Source organism: Podarcis bocagei, assembly GCF_964188305.1.
Source record: "Podarcis bocagei genome assembly, chromosome: 15".
Classification (NCBI taxonomy): domain Eukaryota; kingdom Metazoa; phylum Chordata; class Lepidosauria; order Squamata; family Lacertidae; genus Podarcis; species Podarcis bocagei.
This window is the reverse complement of record NC_138141.1, coordinates 37,508,928-37,527,118: the sequence shown is the minus strand read 5'-3', so window position 1 is coordinate 37,527,118 and position 18,191 is coordinate 37,508,928. Positions and strand designations below refer to the sequence as shown.

General features: G+C 46.7%; 1 protein-coding gene across 1 annotated transcript in view; it reads left to right on the top strand.

Annotated features, from left to right (window-relative positions):
- Window positions 1–2,989: 2,989 nt before the first annotated feature.
- Window positions 2,990–18,191, top strand: part of RAP1GAP2 (RAP1 GTPase activating protein 2) — a 201,174-nt gene continuing 185,972 nt past the window's right edge. Inside the window, exons 1-2 of the mRNA XM_081172968.1 lie at window positions 2,990–3,091; window positions 14,570–14,686. Of these exons, the coding sequence (XP_081029094.1) occupies window positions 3,039–3,091; window positions 14,570–14,686 (170 nt within the window). The 5' untranslated portion in view covers window positions 2,990–3,038. The remainder of the gene's footprint in view (window positions 3,092–14,569; window positions 14,687–18,191) is intronic.

Sequence of the window (18,191 nt, the reverse complement as noted above, 5' to 3'; positions counted from 1 at the left end):
GTGGAGCCACCTCCCTGTGAGTTCTGCAGAAGGCAACATTAGGGCTAAGGAGGAGGAAGGAGACACTGCCAATCTCCCCACCCTGGACTGGTTGTAAATAAGAAGGCCGGAAGATACGGATTGACTGAAGGCAGAATGAGGTCAGTGGGGCTGAGTTTTATTCACCCTAATAGATGGGTCTCCACTACCTAAGCTGATGGTCTTTTTCCTTGCAAGTAGGACAGAACTATGCATGTGCTGTTCGGCTTTGCCCTGGGCCCACTAAGCTAGCCTGCTGCCCTCAGTGTGGGGTTTGCAGCCCAAACCACAAATGCATGTTTTGCTAGACAAGCACAGGGCTAGTATGCAGAGAGTTCCTTCTGTGTATGGTCACTTCCTTTGCCTCCTTTGGGCGGCAACTCTGTAACAAAGAAGAAAATCCTTTACTGTATATTTCCTTCTGCCTGTGAGGAGGACACAACATAAAACTTCTTTGGCTCTTTGGCTGTTGGTTCAGAGGTACAAAGAGTGCATAGAAATTTTCACTGAGTTTGAATAATACATATTTTAAGGGTTTGCTTACGCTATATTGTATCCTTGGACACATCACTGATTGGTGTTGTACATTAAAACTGTTTTCTTTATGCGATACTGACCTCTGGTGACGCAGAAGGGAATTACAAACTTCACTTTTCAAATCCTTGATGTAGTTAAACCTACCATAGATATACAGTGGTACCTTGGGTTAAGAATTTAATTTATTCTGGAGGTCTGTTCTTAACCTGAAACTGTTCTTAATCTGAAGCACCACTTTAGCTCCTGCTGCCGCTGCATGATTTCTGTTCTCATCCTGAAGCAAAGTTCTTAACCCAAGGTAATATTTCTGGGTAGTGGAGTCTGTAACCTGATGCGTATGTAACCCGAGGTACCACTGTATCTTTCAGGGGTGTGTGTGTGTGTTTATTTTCAAACAATGTTAGAAGTGGCTTACGTGAAAATAAAACATAATAACAATAAAAACACACTTTGAAATATCAAATAGCATTAAACCAGCAAAGCACAAATTAAAAGAGGCAGCAGAAATCAGTGATAATGCCTCTCTTTCAGAGCTTCCAGCTGTCTTGAGATCAGGGAAGAGAGGCTTCCCACTTGGAGGAAACAACTTTTTGAACACTGGCATCCTCTGCATTCATGAGCAAACTGCACTGTAACTTGCAAGAGCCAGAATCCTACCTGAATCCATGGTTACAGCCAGGTCATTTTAGACCCTGGACTCAACATTGTCTCGCTGGTGCTTGCTTTGGAGAACCATGCGGATTACTTCTCCTGTGAAGCACACTGTTAACATTTCACCTGTGAAGCACACCATTAACATTCCTCTCTCTGCTCCCTCCCAATGTTCAATGCATTGCAATGGTTTCTACATCCCTGACAAGATAAAGCAGGAATGGAGGACCTCAGAGCTGGGGGGTGGGGTTGGGTTCTCCAGCCCTCTCTATCAGACCCTCCTGGCTTTTCCCAGGCCACTCCCCTTTTCCGCAGGCAATCTATGTCACTGGTCCTGCTTTGCCCCTTCTTCAAGTGTTTTGCCTGGCTGGAAGTTGTCCTTGAACTGTAATAATGCTACTTCCTTGCCTGGATGGAAGATAAACAGGCACACTTGTGAGTGTGTGTAGATACTAGCCCCTGCACAAAGGCAACAGTCACATTATTGCTCCACCCACTTTTGCACAGGCCACACCCACCTGTGGCCATGTGAAGGTTGCCCAGAACGGATGAATGTGGGATGAGAAAAGCTCCTCACTTCTGTGTCCCCCCCAACCCCCCCAAACTGTTAAAGCAAAAAGCGAAACCCAGTTTCTCAGCCTTGGTCAAACACATACAGTGGTACCTCGGGTTAATAACTTAATTCATTCTGGAGGTCCGTTCTTAACCTGAAACTGTTTTTAATCTGAGGTACCACTTTAGCTAATGGGGTCTCCTGCTGCTGCCATGCCGCCACCGCGTGATTTCTGTTCTCATCCTGAAGCAAAGTTCTTAACCCAAGGTACTATTTCTGGCTTAGCGGAGCCTGTAACCTGAAGCGTATGTAACTTGAAGCGCCTGTAACCCGAGGTACCACTGTACTCTGAACATGTGCAGGTTTGCATTTCAGGAAAGCATTTAAATCCTAGCCCCATCATGACTGCAGGAATAAAATGAGTCTTGCTTTTGCTGGCCCGTGCAAAGTGGATTTTGGCTGCAGGTTTAACCCTGCTTGCTTGGGAGCAAGCCCTATTGAATTCAATAAGACTTGCTTCTGAGTAAACATGGTTAGGATTGCACTGTTACTCAGCGATATGCAGGTGGGGACTAGCTGAAGGCAGACTGAGGTTGGCGGGGCAGTGCCCCATTTGCCCTAGAGGACCAGCCTCCAATCTTGGAGAGCTGCTGCCAGTCAGTGTAGACAACATAGGGCTACATGGACCAATAGACCGACTCACTGGGTTGTCTCCAGGGCTAGTCCTCCTCAGAGTAGACACGCTGAAAATAATAGGCATGGCTAACTTGGGTCCACTGATTTCTGAGTATAAATGAGCATAAGGTAGATTCCTGCATTGCAGGGGGTTGGACTAGATGCCCCAGGGATCCCTTACACCTCTACAGTTCTGTGATTCTGTAAATCTATGACCCCTATGCCCCATAACCTGCTCCTTTCTGAGTGATCCCTGGGGGTGCCCTGGCCTGTGGGCTTGAGCTCCAAGGTCAACCCTCCAGAATGCATCCAGCCTAAACCTCTAGGGAAGGCAAAAATCTCTGAGCTTTACCTTCCCTGACTTCCACTGGGACCTGGCTTGTGTGCTTGAGGCCAGGACTGGGAGGTTAAGGCAGGCTCCCTCAGCAGTTTTGCTGCCTGTCGATGCACCAACTGAGTACCTGGTTTGGCTGCTGAGTAGCTGCTGCTGCTGCTGCTGCTGCAAGAACACCCTCTATTTGTCCCTGGCTGAAGGCAGAGCATCCTTGGACTAGGTTAGAGCTGGTCCCTTTCACCCAAGATCTCGAGAGGAGGAGGAGGCACCATGGCTACGAAGAAGAAAGGGCCGGGGGAGAAGAAATGGGAGCTGGTGCGATGGTGAGTGAGAAACGAGGATGCAAAGTGATGCAGGAACGATGCCGGGCTAGTGAGGAGAGCAGTGCCTCTGCAAACTCCTGCCAGGAAGGGGAGGGTCCAGGCTGCGCCACTGTGTGTGTGTGTGTGTGTGTGTGTGTGTGTGTGTGTGTGTGTGTGTGTAGGATCCACGAAGGACAGGCTCAGTGTTAGGACACCTGCTCTGCAGGCAGGAGGTCCCAGGTTCAAACTGCAACATCTCCAGGTAGAGATGAGGAAAAACCCTTCACCTGAAACCCTGGGGAAACGCAGCCAATCACTGTGGACCAGTAATTCAGGACCACCATCTGGGGGCAGTGGGATTTCCTTGGGGTGTGTGCTAAGAAGCGTGTGTGTGTGTGTGTGTGTGTGTGTGTGTGTATGTGAGAAGCTGGTATTGCTGGACTGATTTAATCCATTTTGTTGAATTAATCTAAATAGTTGGTTTTGAGTAGATGTTCAATGAATTGCGACTGTTTTGGATTATATTGTGTGACTGTGAGCTGGACTAACTGTGAATTTATTTATTTATTTATTTATTTATTTATTTATTTATTTATTATAAATTTTAAAATTAGTTTCCACATTTTTGTATATATTGACATTAAGCATTTCAAACATCCAAATTTTTTAAAAAGATTCCTTAGAACCTACCGGACGTCCCTCCCTGGGTCCTTTCTATAATACAAAGTTATCTGCATACTTTTAAATTACCCAATTACTAATTTTCCCATTAGGAAAAAAGCATGTGATAAGAATTTCACATTACAAGCATCTTCACATTCCTGCCAGTGATTTTACATGTTTACAGTAGTTCTTTAAGTAATATAAAAAATTATTCCAGTCTTTTTCAAAAACTTGATCTTCCTGGTTTTGGATCTTCCCTGTCAATTTCACCATCTTCACATAGTCCATCAATTTTGTCTGCCATTCTTCTTTCCATGGTACTTCTTGTTCCCAAGTCTGGGCTAGCAATACTCTCGCTGCTGTTGTTGCATACATAAATAGTCATTTATCTTCTCTAGGTATTGCTTCACCTACTGTACCTAACAGAAAGGCCTCTGGTTTTTTAACAAATGTATTTTTAAACATTTTCTTCAATGCATTATAAATCATCTCCCCAAAAGCCTTTACCTTATTGCATGACCACCACATATGGTAAAAATTACCTTCTTTCTCCTTGGATTTCCAGCTGGAAATGGAAGGGCTAACTGTGAACAATGCTTTTTAGGAGATAGGAAACACTAGGGATAAGTTTATGGAACCAAGGGAGCAATGCCCCCCCCTTTGGAATTAAGGGCAAAAATGAGCTAGATTAGTAGTCTGACATGGTGTAAGGAACATTCCTATTTGATAAATAATCCCTTTCTGTCTTGAGCATGAGGCAATGAGAGGGGCGATTTTTTTAGAGGAAGCAGAAGCACCTCTGTAAATCTTGAGAGTTCCTGTCCAAAAGGAACAGGTTTTAAGGTCTTAAAGAGATGGGGGTGGGGCAGGCAGCAGGATCCCTCCTGGGACAGTCTAGAGCAGCCTTTCTCAACCTGTGGGTCCCCAGATGTTGTTGGACTACAACTCCCATTACCCCTAGCTAGCAAGGCCAGAGCTCAGGGATGATGGGAGTTGTAGTCCAACAACATCTGGGGACCCAAAGGTTGAGAACCGCTGCTCTAGAGGAAGGAGATTTATCTGTAATGTTGGAGAGGGATTGCTACCTGAAGTCAGAAATTCATCTGCTTTTAAAAGGAGGAGCATATACTGAGTTGAGACCATTGGTTCATCTAGTTCCATGTTGTTTACACTGACTGGCAGCAGCTATCAGGGGTTTCAGGCAGGGAATCTTTCCCAGCCTTACCAGGCGATGCCAGGGATTGAACCTGGGACCTTCTGCATGCAATTTGGGTACCCTAACCACTTAGCTATAGAGCCCTTCCAGACCATAGAGGCAGCGAGTTTCTCTACTGGAGACTTATAATGATGCTGCTGGTGTGTTGTTTAGAGCTTTTGACTAGGACTGGGTAGACCCAGGATTAAATGCACAGCATTTCCACAGCATCTGAAAAACGGATCAGTTCGATAGTGGTGAGCTCCTCTTCTTCCAGTGCAGCAGTGCAACTGGGAGGAATAACGCCCCCCCCCGCACTTTTGCTGACCAGATTGCTCAGTGAAAGAACAGTGGGGCTGTGGGTGGGTCTTCTTAACCCCCCTATTTCTCTGCCTGCCCCTCTCTTTTTCTGTACAGTGTGCTAAAGCATGCACAAACTTTGGCCTGTAGGCCAAAAATAGGCTAACCACTTTTAGTTTAGTTTAGGGGTGTTTTTTTTTGTTCTCACTGGTTTGATATCTCACCTTGCTGCATCACAAGGTGATGAAATGTTGTTGTTTTTCTGGGCTACAGCTTTTAGAAAATTATGTAAGCCTTGAAGGCCAGCCAGGTTTTGGCTGAATATGCTTCCACCTTTGGATCGTAGGCAGGAAGACTTGGGAAGGAAGGACCCAAACGACTGCAATTGCACTGACCACTGCCCCGGCACGTGTGAAGTGCAAGGAAGAGGGCCTCTGAGGCATGTGCAGAGTGCATACCCGCTGCTAGGATTTTGTGTGCTTAGTTTTCTTAAAGCAAAATAGTGGCACAGGAAGGCAAGGGTGTGTAGGCTGTATGGCTGAAGAGTTAGAACTTGGCTCAGGAAATATACCTGTCTTCCTTCTCCTAAGTAATTGTTTTAGGCATATAGACATTTCTTCAGATTGATGAATTCGGTAAGTTTAAAGCCGTTAAATCGGGTCAGAGCCCAAACTGACAGCACGGAAAACATTTCAGCACCTTGGAGAGCAACCAGCGCCATAGGTCAGCTTGGACCGAGGCTGCCCTTTTCATTTCCTTATATGCCATAATCACACCCACTGCTCATTTCACATCGTGACCCTGGACTGGGGAAATCTCAGGTCTGGTTGGTTCCAGTTGCAGATCCTTATAGAGCATTTAAAAAGCCTATATACATTCACAGCGAACTCATGGTTTAAGGGTGGGCTTTCTGCATGTTGTGCAGATGCAGTTTGCATCTCTAAACCACTGCCAGCTCCCTGCCCTATAAAGCAATATTTCGATGCGTAAGAATGGCACACGCCTCCAGCTTTAGGAACAAAGGAAGCTGCCCAACCCCCGGACAGGATTCTCTGTTGCTAGAGCTCTCGGCTCCATATTATTTTGTTTACGGGAGCCACATATCACCCTGTTTGCTCTGCTGCTCTTGCTTAATGCTTCCCTCTCAATACTCAGGTAGACAGCATCCTGAGACCAAGTGTCCTTGACGCCTCCTCCCAAACAACGGCAGCCGTGACGCGATGAATGGGCTGAGTTGCCTGATTCAAGCTGCTCGTAGCAGAATGACGTTCTGTCGGCGTCTCATGCGTTTGAATGAAACACGTCTCCACCAATACAAAGGAAGGGAGCCTTAAACCAATGAGATTCTTAAAGGGGGTTGAATCACACCTAACAGGCAATCCCCCCCTTCACATCTGAGAAAGAGGCTCCTAAAAAGGAATGCTTGTCAGCTGCTCACTCAGCGCCCTCTGCCGCCTATGGCTGGGCTAGGAATTAGGATTGACTCAAAACAAGTCATTTTTATTGGGGGGGGGGGGAAAATTCAAGCAATTTCAGGAAATCAGCTCCTGTTTACAAAACAATTAATTTCTGCAGATTGCATTTTGCGAAGAGCAAACAGTATCATAGAGGGAGAATATAACTCTCATCATCTTTTTTGTTGTTGTTGATAATTTTAATGTGGCATTAGACAGACAGACAGAGTAAACTGCTTATGAGGGTTCCTTCCTGTCGAACAGTATATAAATACTCTGTGGAACTCGCTGCCCCTTGACATTTGGCAGGGGTTTTTGTTGCACTATGATTGTTATTATATAGGAGCCATAAAAAAAATGAGGGCAAGCACGGCAGCCACCTGCAATTTCAAACAATATTATTATTATTATTTATTAAATTTGTATACCGCCCTTCATCTGAAGGTCACAGGACAGTTCACAAGGCAAAAATGCCAAATGAGAACACAACAACACAAGACAGAGCCAGAGAGCGCTGTTCTACTTCAAATTGCCTTTCCTTTGCGGTCACCAGCTGGAGACTCCAGTGGTGGTCAGAGTTTGCAGCACTTAATAGTTTTCTCTCATATATATGTAGGCATAAGCTATGATTGGTCTTCTATCTCACATCTATAACACATTGTGCTTTGGCCCTGCCCCAATAGCCATTTTGTGACTGGTGCCCAAGGCACCTTTTTCAAAATTCAAAATGTGCCTGCAGGTCCATGAATATTGGTGATCCCTGGTCTATCTAGTCTGCCTGCCTTCCTTCCTGCTCCCACCTGGATTCACTGAAAAAGCTGGAGGAAAGCAAGGCCAACGGACAGCATGCTTATTATTTAGCACAATGTACATCGGTTACTTGCACTTGGGTGGTACTGTGGGTTAAACCACAGAGCCTAGGACTTGCCGATCAGAAGGTCGGCGGTTCGAATCCCCATGACGGGCTGAGCTCCCATTGCTCGGTCCCTGCTCCTGCCAACCTAGCAGTTCGAAAGCACGTCAAAGTGCAAGTAGATAAACAGGTACCGCTCCGGCGGGAAGGTAAACGGCGTTTCCGTGCGCTACTCTGGTTCGCCAGAAGCGGCTTAGTCATGCTGGCCACATGACCCAGAAGCTGTACGCTGGCTCCCTCGGCCAGTAAAGCGAGATGAGCGCCGCAACCTCAGAGTCGTCCGCGACTGGACCTAATGGTCAGGGGTCCCTTTACCTTTACCTTTACATTGCTTACTGAATCAGAAAATGAAGACTGTCTCTAAGCAGAAGTTGTGGACTCTCTTTGATTAGAGTATTTAAGGCAGAGGCTACCACACACAGCTGTCACAGAGGATTTTTTCTGCATTGGGCGGAAGGGTTAGGCTAGATGTTCTTTGAGGTTCCTTCACATTCTGATTCCAATGAAGATGACATGAGTAACTGTGGCTGGGTGACTCCTGTTCAGGAGAGGGTCCCAGCTGGTGCAGAAGGCTGATGCAAGGGATCCAGCGACAAAGCTAGATTTAGGAGAACCTCCAATCTTTGAGTCTGATCCTATTTACTGACACCCTTCCTCTCTTCTCTACGGCAGCAGCCAGTGAATCCAACCAACAAATCAGTTCAGACTCCACTGCTGGGGTTCACATATTCCCTGTCCCTAATAATAATAATAATAATAATAATAATAATAATAATAATCTGATTACTATTTCCCCCCTGCATTTTCAGTTGCTTCTATAATACATGTAGTTGCTGTAGTAGTTGCTTCTATAATACATATGCAAAAGGAACATGATAATCTAGCCTTGGCACCACTAAGTAAAAATGAAAAAATGTAAAAAAACCAAGCTTGCTTTGACCTCTGATCCTGACCTTTGACCCCCACATCACTGCCTCGCCAGCTGTAGTCTCCATTTCCCTCTCTAATGAAGCATATGCCATCTTTCCAATTAGATTTGGTTTTGATTTCTGCTTTCTCTTCTCCAGAAGGAATGGGGCGCGTGCGCCGAAAGACAAAGAGAGAGAGAGAAAGAGAGAGAGAGAGAGACAAGTATAATTATTCTTTAACAAGGAATCACTTGCCCGTAAACATTTCATATGCAAATGAGTTGGTACTAACTAATGTTCCTGATTGCCAAGTGGAAGTCGTGGAACATGCCTTTGTTCCTTCTCTAAAGCAAAGGAACAGTTGTAATTACAGATATTTTTGCTCGCACATAGGCGGAGAAGCAGCCCTTAATTGGCATAACAAGCCTTGATTCATCTTAACGTTGCTTAATAAGCGCCGGCATCTGCCGTGACATTCAGAACGAGATTCGAGGGGCATTGCTCTGGCACCTTCTGAAATAATCCACAGCTGAAGAAAGGACTCGCTGTGTGGTTTTGTCAAGGCAATCATAGGAATGAAATGGCAAGCCTTTACACATAAAGGTCAATGCTAGGTCTACTAGGAGCTGTGATCTATTTTTTTCTGTCTGGGAGACAGCCAGTGCAAACTTCTGTGATGTAGGAAATTTCAGAGTATGGCAGTGATGGGTGACTGAATCCTTAAGTGGCTTTAGCACTGGGTGATGAGTGCTCAAACATGGCTTCTAGTTACTGCAACAAGCCTCAGGTTGGTGTTAGATTGGCTGTTATTACGAGCCTTCAGGATTTACTTTGACCCCAGTTCTTTTTTATTATTATTGCTGAAATTTTCTTTTTTTTTTGTATAAATTTTTATTAATTTTTCAACATATCATTTTCAGCAGTAATTAAACATACTTTCAGTTCTTACACCATTTTTTACTTCCATCAATCACATCTGAAAATTTTCCAATCTAATCACCTAATATACATTTCTTACTTCCACTATTACATTTAACTATCAAAACTGTTATCTCTATTCTTTCTTTTCTTTGCAATATTTCATATATTTCTCCTTACAAAACTTCTTGTAGTCCTACTAGCATAATTTGTTGATTACAGTTGCTCTTCAAATAGTTCGTATATTTCTTCCAATCTTATGTGACTCTCTCGTCCCACAGGTTTCGAATCCTTCCTGTCATTTTATCTAATTCTGCATAGTCCCTTAATTTTTACTTTGACCCCAGTTCATATGGTATCGGAAGCGAGCTAGCAGTAAATCAGACCTTGCAAGTTGGAGTGAACTCTTCCCTGGCAAAAACACAATTGGCACAGAGTTGGTGGAGTGCAAGCAACTCATCTCTGGTACGTTTTGCCCTCCATTTAGCAGTTGCTGAGACTGAAGGTCTCTGCCTCCCCACGGCAGCCTAAGTCCCCTCCTCTCCAGGGTTTCCCCCAAGCATTCTTAGACTGTGCCTGCATGAAGCTGGCTTCTCCTCTGCCCTCTTCATGCCTCTCCTCGTACTGGGAGACCAGCAGGGAGGGGAGCTTGTAGCAGCAGAAGGCGGAGACACTCATAACTCTTCACCTGCCTGACTCATCTCTGCCTGTTGACCTCCTTGCTCTCCTGCTCCAGCTTCTGCCTCTGATTCTGGACTTATTTCTGCCACCAACTCTCTCCACTCACTAAGTCCTGTTACCCTTTCAGCTTCTGACACCTCCTCTTTCCAGTCTTCTTTGGGAGGGTTGGAGGCTGCAGGGTCACCTGATGGAGAGGCAGGTCAGGGTCAGGGCTTAGACCAGGCTCCTGAAGAAAGAGGGAGACACCTACACCCAAGGCTGATGGACAGGAGTCCCCAGAGGAACATCCCAAACTACCAGGCCCTTTAAGACCAGAGCCTGGATTCTAAGGAATCTTCCCCTGAAGACATACCGTATTTTCCCGTGTATAAGACTAGGTTTTCTTCCTAAAAAATAATGTCAAAAATTAGGGGGTATCTTATACATGGGGCCATCTTCCCCCATTTTCTTAAATCTGAATCCCCCCCTCTTACAGACGGAAAAATACGGTACCCTCCAACATTTCTCCGATGAAAATAGGGATGTCCCATTCCATAATGATAATTTTACTATTTATATCCCACGCATCTTACTGGATTGCTCCAGCCACTTTGGGCAGATTCCGACATATATAAAAACATAATAAAGCATTAAACATAAAAAATTCCCTGTACAGGATTGCCTTCAGGTGGCTTGGGAGTCGGATAACTTCATACCCTCCAACATTTCTCCAATGAAAATAAGGACATCCTAAGGGAAAGTGGGACATTCCGGGATCAAATCAGAAACTGGAACGGCTTCTCTAAATCAGGAATGTCCCTGGAAAATAGGGACACTTGGACGGTCTGTGAAGAGCCAGGTGCCTTCCATTGCACACCATCTACTCAGCAGTGCAGGCCAGAGGGTTGGTCTTCTGAGGCTCTGGGGTTCCCACAAGGGGGTGGAGCCTGGAGGAGGTAGCCCGGAGACAGAGACTGAAAAGGCCTCAGTCTGCCCCCAGCCTTTGTTGGAGCAAGTGGCTTGTGTGGAGCTGCCGTGGTGCTGTAACCTTGAATCAGCCTTGTTGCACCACTTTCCCCATTGAATCTAGCACTGGGCCAGAACACGGGAGTTGAAACCTTGTGTGCTACCTCCATTATCCAGACCATAATAGCTATTTGGCTCAAGAGCTGCTTTTGAGAGGCAAGATGGCAACACCGACATCACAAGCTCTGGCTCATCACCCTTGCTGATTTAAAACCCTGACCTCATTTTGATTTTTTTTAAGGGCTGCTTGCCACACCCTCATATATGTTTGGGATGCTTTAGCTGTGATTCCTGCTTTGCAAGGGGTTGGACTAGATGACCCCTTTTGTTCCCTTGCAGCTGTACCACTCTGATTCCATGTCTTCTGTTCAGAGATGGCCTATCCAGAAAGAACATTTTCTCTTAATGCCAAGAAGAGATTCTGGTCTCTCCCTGCCCCACATTTCTCCTTCCATGGAGATTTCAAAACGATTTTAAAGCATCACTGGAGAAATGGCAGCCATGTTTAGCTGTGGATACCTTGTTAGTCTGGTACCCTGGGTGATTTAAAAATGGTGATTCATGCTTCGCAACATCTTTGTAAAATCCAGGGAGATTGCTCTGCCCTTTGAGAAGGAAAATAAATTCAAGAGTCCGTGAAACACCAGGCGCTGTGTGAGGTTCCTTGGAAGAGCAGCTTCGGATATTATGGGTTTTATCTGGTGTTAGTCATGCCCAGAGTACACTCACCAAAAGGAATGGACATGAATAACCTAGAGCCATTGATTTCGGTGGGTCTTCTCTGATTGAAACTTAATTGAGTATGACCCTAAGATCTCTCTGTACAATCTCTGTGTGATGGCTATGCTCTAGCTCCACTGTTGACGATAAGAACAACTCAGACACACAAATAACCTGCTCCTTAACTACCACAGAGATTTCCTCTTGCACCACCGTCTAGAAAGGCTGAATACCACCCAAAGTGCCTTTAACATCACTGCCCCAGAAGCTGGGGCTACAAGCAGATGTTATATGCACCAGTTGTGGCAGTGTTCTGTGCCAGCAGTACAATGTTTTCATTGGAATTTCACGAATACCGGCTGCTGCGGTTTTAATTTTTTTTGGTTCACTGACTCATCCAGACAGGGTCTGCTGTTGCTATATTCAAGTCATATTTCCAGATTTTCTTCTGTCCTCTTTGAATTCCTATTAAGTCACAGACACTGTCCCTTTCCCACTGCTAATAATGTTTGTTCAAATTCAATCAAAGGTTCAGTTGCATGAGATTGAACAATGTGGTCCCTGATAAATTTCATGAGCTGATGCTTATGGAACCGGTTAGGGAGTCAAGTCTCCCAATGCCACATGAAGCTGCTCTAAGGTTACCAGGCTTGTTCACTTAAAAATTCTTTAATATAAAATACGGTGCTGTGGGTAAAACCTCAGTGCCTAGGACTTGCTGATCGTAAGGTCGGCGGTTCAAATCCCCGTGGCGGGGTGAGCTCCCGTTGTTCGGTCCCAGCTCCTGCCCACCTAGCAGTTCGAAAGCACCCCTAAGTGCAAGTAGATAAATAGGTACCGCTTTATAGCGGGAAGGTAAACGGCGTTTTCGTGTGCGGCACGGGTGCTGGCTCACCAGTGCAGCTTCATCACGCTGGCCACGTGACCCGGAAGTGTCCTCGGACGGCGCCGGCTCCCGGCCTCTTAAGTGAGATGAGCGCACAACCCTAGAGTCGGTCACGACTGGCCCGTACGGGCAGGGGTACCTTTACCTTACGTCTTTCTTTGCACCCCTTCACCCTATGCATATTTTCAATGACTGACACACCAAACCCAGGTAGGTTTGTGTTGGAGTTAAAGGAGAGCAGAATGACAAAAGCTGTGGTTACCATTTATGCCAAATTAAAGAAGTGGTTTCAGAGTAGGGATGTTGCATGCCTTTAGTGACTTTTACCTCGAGTGACTTAAAGGGTAGGGCCCCCAAAGGACCAAGTCCCACCAACTCTTCCTCCAAGCCCTGGAAAGCTTCTGTCAGTCAGTGTAGACCACTGGTCTACAACTGGTGGGTTGGGATTCACTAGCGGCTTGAACAAAGTGGGTCACAAAAGGAGTGCTACCATGAGTGCAAATACATGGTAAAAGTAATGGGTCTCCAAATGCATGTTTGGCTAAAGTTGGGTCCTCTTGGGTCTGAACAGGTTGAAGATACCTGGTGCAGGCTGTGCTTAGCTAGGTGGCCTGATGGTCTGTCTCAGTATAAGGCAGCTTCCTATGGTCAGGCCTGTGTGGGTGACCATCTGGCAACTCCATACACATCACTGTGGGTTCCATAGCAGAAGAAAGGCAGGATAGAGATATAAGAAGATGAAACTCGCTGAAGGACCTTGTGGGGGCAGTCACTGCCTCTCAGCCTAACCTATCACACTGTCAGGCATCAGGGAATTTGATCCCCTCTCCCCAAGGCAGGCTGCCAGGGATAGATAACACGAAAAGCTCTTACCAAAGTCTTTTATTTAATATTCACAGAGAGAGGCTTAGAAATGCTTCCTCTTGGAGTAATGGTGTTGCTCCGAGTAAACTCCACCCCCCTTCTCTCCTCAATCGTCAACAGCACACACCCCTTACGGTGGCTGCTTAGGGCCATTTGCCTCTTAGCGTTTTGTTCTCCTGCCTTCAATGCTCACTGGGTTCTGGGAGAGGTGTCTGAAATGTTTTCTAGTGATAATGTGTCAGCCAGCTGCTCCAGCTCTGCTTCCCCCTCTTCTTCCGTTATTTCCCAGCTTTGCCCCTCTGAGCCGTGACCTTCTGCAAACCACCATTGTAAATCTATAAGGTCTTCCTATTCTCTGGAAGGTTCAGGAGGAGGGGGAGGCAGTCTTCACCATTCCTCCTCATTCAAGTCCCTGACACTCACAGGGCTGCAAATAAATAAGCATGACAAACAAGGGGAAAGGGGCAGGGAGGGGAGGGGGGGGAGCACCCGTTGTGAAACAGTCATTCTTAAAATGACCAGTTGGTATAAGAAACTGTTCAGGGTAAGAGGTGGGTCCATACTGTCTGCACATCTTTCCATTGGACTAGTTGTTCTAGGGTGCTACCCCAATGGAAGCACAGTATTGTTGCACAGCCTCCTTGAGTATTTTTGCCCAGCTGGAATGTATCCTTGAACTCTGAGAATGTCTCTTGTTTGCTTCGATGAACGTGCATGTGGAAACCCCTGACTTTTGCATGGTTGGAACATAGCCTGTTGTACAAAGGGAAGAGCCACTCCCATAGCTCCACCCACTTCTGTCTCTGCCCCCCCCCCACCATTGGCACACGGCCCCTGGAAGGTTCTCTGTGAGGGAACATGGCCCTGCGGCTGAGTAAGGATCCCTGCCCCTGCTTCATGGCCTCCTTTGATCCATGGCACCTTGTGTCTCAGCTGCTATTCCACCTTCTTGCCCTGACAAACGTTCCCATGCTGTGCTCCCTGCTCTTCAGGTACGTGAGGGAAGGTCGCTTCCGGATCGAGGAGAGGACCCTGACAGCATTCCAGTGGCTCTACTCTCCGCAGCAGCATCGCATCGTCAGCAGAGCAGACCTGGAAGTCCCGAGCCGGTGAGCCAAAAACCTTGGGTGGTCTTCAAAGAGTGGGCTGTGATCCCTGAAGAAGCCTGTGGGACAAGTGGTTTGGGCAAGGAGCCTGTGAAGTTCCAGGCAGAGATGGGAACCTATGGATAGTGCCTTCCTTCTGGGGTTGTCAATGGTCCAGAAATACAAATGTGACCAATTCTGGACAGTGGTGGATGGTACCCATTGGGATTGGTACAGCAGAAGGCAGGGAGCTCAACAGCCAGAGCTCATGAGAGGTGGAGTCAACTAATTCTAATCCTCCTCCATGCTGAGTTCTACAAGGGCAACACTGAGACCAAGGAGGAGGAAGATGGATAGTTGTGCCACCCCAATGGTGGATTTAGGACGGCACAACTGGTTCCCCTGCACAGGTGCCAAGTTGAGAGGGCACTTTCTTGCCTCCTTCCCAAATCCTGGTAAGCATTTGGGAAAGAGACATGAGGGTTCGATAGGGTCCTAGAGTCCCCCTCTTTCTTTCCCAAGGCCCAGTTAGTGCTTGCACAGTTTTGGGAAGGAGAAGGAAGGCTCTAGGATCCTGCCAGAGCCTTCCCAAACCCTTGCGCTGAAATGCAAAGAAGTTGATTACGTCATTAGTTATGTTAGTTTCACCGGAGACGAATAATGTACATTTTAGCGGAAGCCAAACTGCAGTGGAATGGAAACAATGCTGATTGTGATGAATACAAGGCAGGGTGGAAGCTGCTCCCTCCTTGCGTCGTGACCCACAATTCCCCCCGCATGCTCCCCCCCCGTTTTCAGGGAGACTGCGTATTAATCCCTCTTACAAACCTGCTCCTCTTTCCACCACTGAAAATCTTGGAGGGTATGCTATTGCTTAGCCTTTTCTCTCCGTGCACCATGAGTTTCGTGAGGGTAGAATCTAATTATGCCTTATGCGTGCCCAGGGATGGATCACAAATCTGAGAGATAAATAGCTTTCTGCAGAATTTGTAGCTGGAAGCAATTCTAAGAGAAACAACCTAGCCAGAACTGTCCCCTATGAAACCTCTGTGTTGAATGTGTTCTACGCCTCAGAGAAGAGGCTAATGGCAAGGAAATCGATACTCCTGCACTCTCTGAGTTTGATTCTCTGACTTTGGTGGACCTCGGAAGCTTTTAGAGCCATTAAGCCCTCGTACTCTGTTTTCCAAATTCCCCGAGTAAATGTAGGCCTCTGCGCTGTAAGGGCAATCCCCCCCCCCCCGCCGGTGGTAAATGAATGTGTCCATGGGATCTCTTGGAGCCTGTTGTACGGCAACAATTTATCTCTGCCAACCTGAAAACCTCATTTTTATAATTACTGTACCATTTGATACCGGGATTAAGACAACAAGTGGGACCTGGAATGAAAGGAAAGTCCATCATCATGCAGAACTATTATGGGCTGGCTGGATGCAGAGGAGTGGTGGGAGGCACTGGCTGGAGAACCCCCAAGGGAACCCCTGGGGAAGAAGTCTGTGGATTGGTGGTGGGATGACAATGAGTGGTCAGAGGGAGCAGAGAGGGCAGCCTGGAAGGAGGAGATGTCGGAATCTGAATAGGGAACATGGTTTAGTGAGCAGGAAGAGCCTGGGACAGAGAGCAGCCCAGAATCAGAGGCAGGAGAGGACTGGGGCCAGGACATATAGATGAGGAAGCTGCTGCAGACCCCAGTAAGTCTCCCCCTCCTGCTGTGACCAGCTCCCCTCCCCAGAACATGCAGAGAAATGAAGAGGGTGGACCAAAGAGAGAGACAAGATAATAGAGGCTTTGGCTACATGAGGATCCTTAGAGAATGGTAGGAAGATGGGGACCTTCAGTCCTCACAACTGCCTCACTCAGGCAAGATCTGGGAAGAGTTGCTGTGATCACTAGGTCTGCACTGTTTTTGGTTAACTTCACTGACACCTGGTGTTAAGCTGGACTAGAAGAATGTTTGGCCTGATCCAGCAGGTCTTCTTAATCAACACTAGAATAACCATTCCTTCCAACAAGGCAACTTTACTGGAGCAAAAATACATGCGTTAATTTGCCCACAAGTTACACCTCTGTTTGCGAAAGTGTGTGAGCCATCTCCTGGGGTATGGCGCTGAAACAGGGAGCTGCAAATAATTCATTTGGGGAAGACATGCACTTTGAGAGATGGAGGAAAGGGGTGGGGAGAGAGATAGTGTGATTGTTGGAAGAGTGCCTGGCAGTGTGGAATAAGACCGTGGAGAGCAGACACAGATGTTCAGCAATGGCTGGTGCCATTGGGACTGGTAGGGCAGAAGGTGGGGAGCCCAACAGTAGGGGGAGCCAGAGTGCATGACAGGCAGAGTCAGGGCCAGAGCCAATGACTAGAGGAGCCAACTGTTTCTAGTGTTGTCCCCATCCTTCTTGCTGAGTTCTGCAAGGGTATCACTGAAACTAAAGGGGAGGAAGCTGAGACGCTGTGCCCTGCCACATGTCTTTTAAATAAGAAGGTGGTCAAGGTGCAGCTGGCTGTGGGAAGGATGGTAGGGTAGTGCCCCATTTGCCCCAGTGCATATTTTTAAAATAATAATAATAATAATAATAATAATAATAATAATAATAATAATAATAATAATAATAATAATTTTTTATTTGTACCCCGCCCATCTGGCTGGGTTTCCCTAGCCACTCTGGGTGGCTTCCAACAAAGATTTAAAATACATTAAAATGTCACACATTAAAAACTTCCCTGAACAGGGCTGCCTACAGATAGTTGTTTATCTCTTTGACATCTGGTGGGAGGGCGTTCCACAGGGCGGGTGCCACTACCGAGAAGGCCCTCTGCCTGGTTCCCTGTAACTTGGCTTCTTGCAGTGAGGGGACCACCAGAAGGCACTCAGCGCTGGACCTCAGGGTCCGGGCTGGAGACGCTCCTTCAGGTATACTGGGCCGAGGCCATTTAGGGCTTTAAAGGTCAACACCAATGCTTTGAATTCATGATAATAACTGAGAAGAGTCACTGTTATCAGAGTGGGATGAACAGGGCTAGATGGACCAATTGTGTTTGTCTGTGTGTGTGTGTGTGTGTGTGTGTGTGTGTGTAGAGCAAGTGAGAGAGCATGCTCTGTGATAGGGTGCCTGTTTTCCAGGCAGATAGTTCCCCGATTCAACCTGTGGCAATTCTAGTTGAGAGGGAAATGGCAGATGATGAGAGAGGCTTTCGCTTGCGACCCCAGAGAGCTGCTGCCAGCCAGAGTTGACGATGCTGAGCTCGATGGACAAATGAACGACATGATCTGATCTGTTAGAACGCTGCGCAGTGTAGCAGACAAGGGTCTGATTCCCCACTCAAACTGGGATGCTTAGCTAATTGATCACAGGGCACTTCTTAAACTATCCCACCTCATGGATTTGTTGCGGAGATAGAATGCTGGGTGGAGGGAACCATGCAAGCTAACTTGTGCTGCTTGGATTATAAAGGCAGGATATAAATACAGTATTTCTTAAAAACAAATAAACGAACAAGCATAGGCAATTATGAGGTTGGCTTCACAGC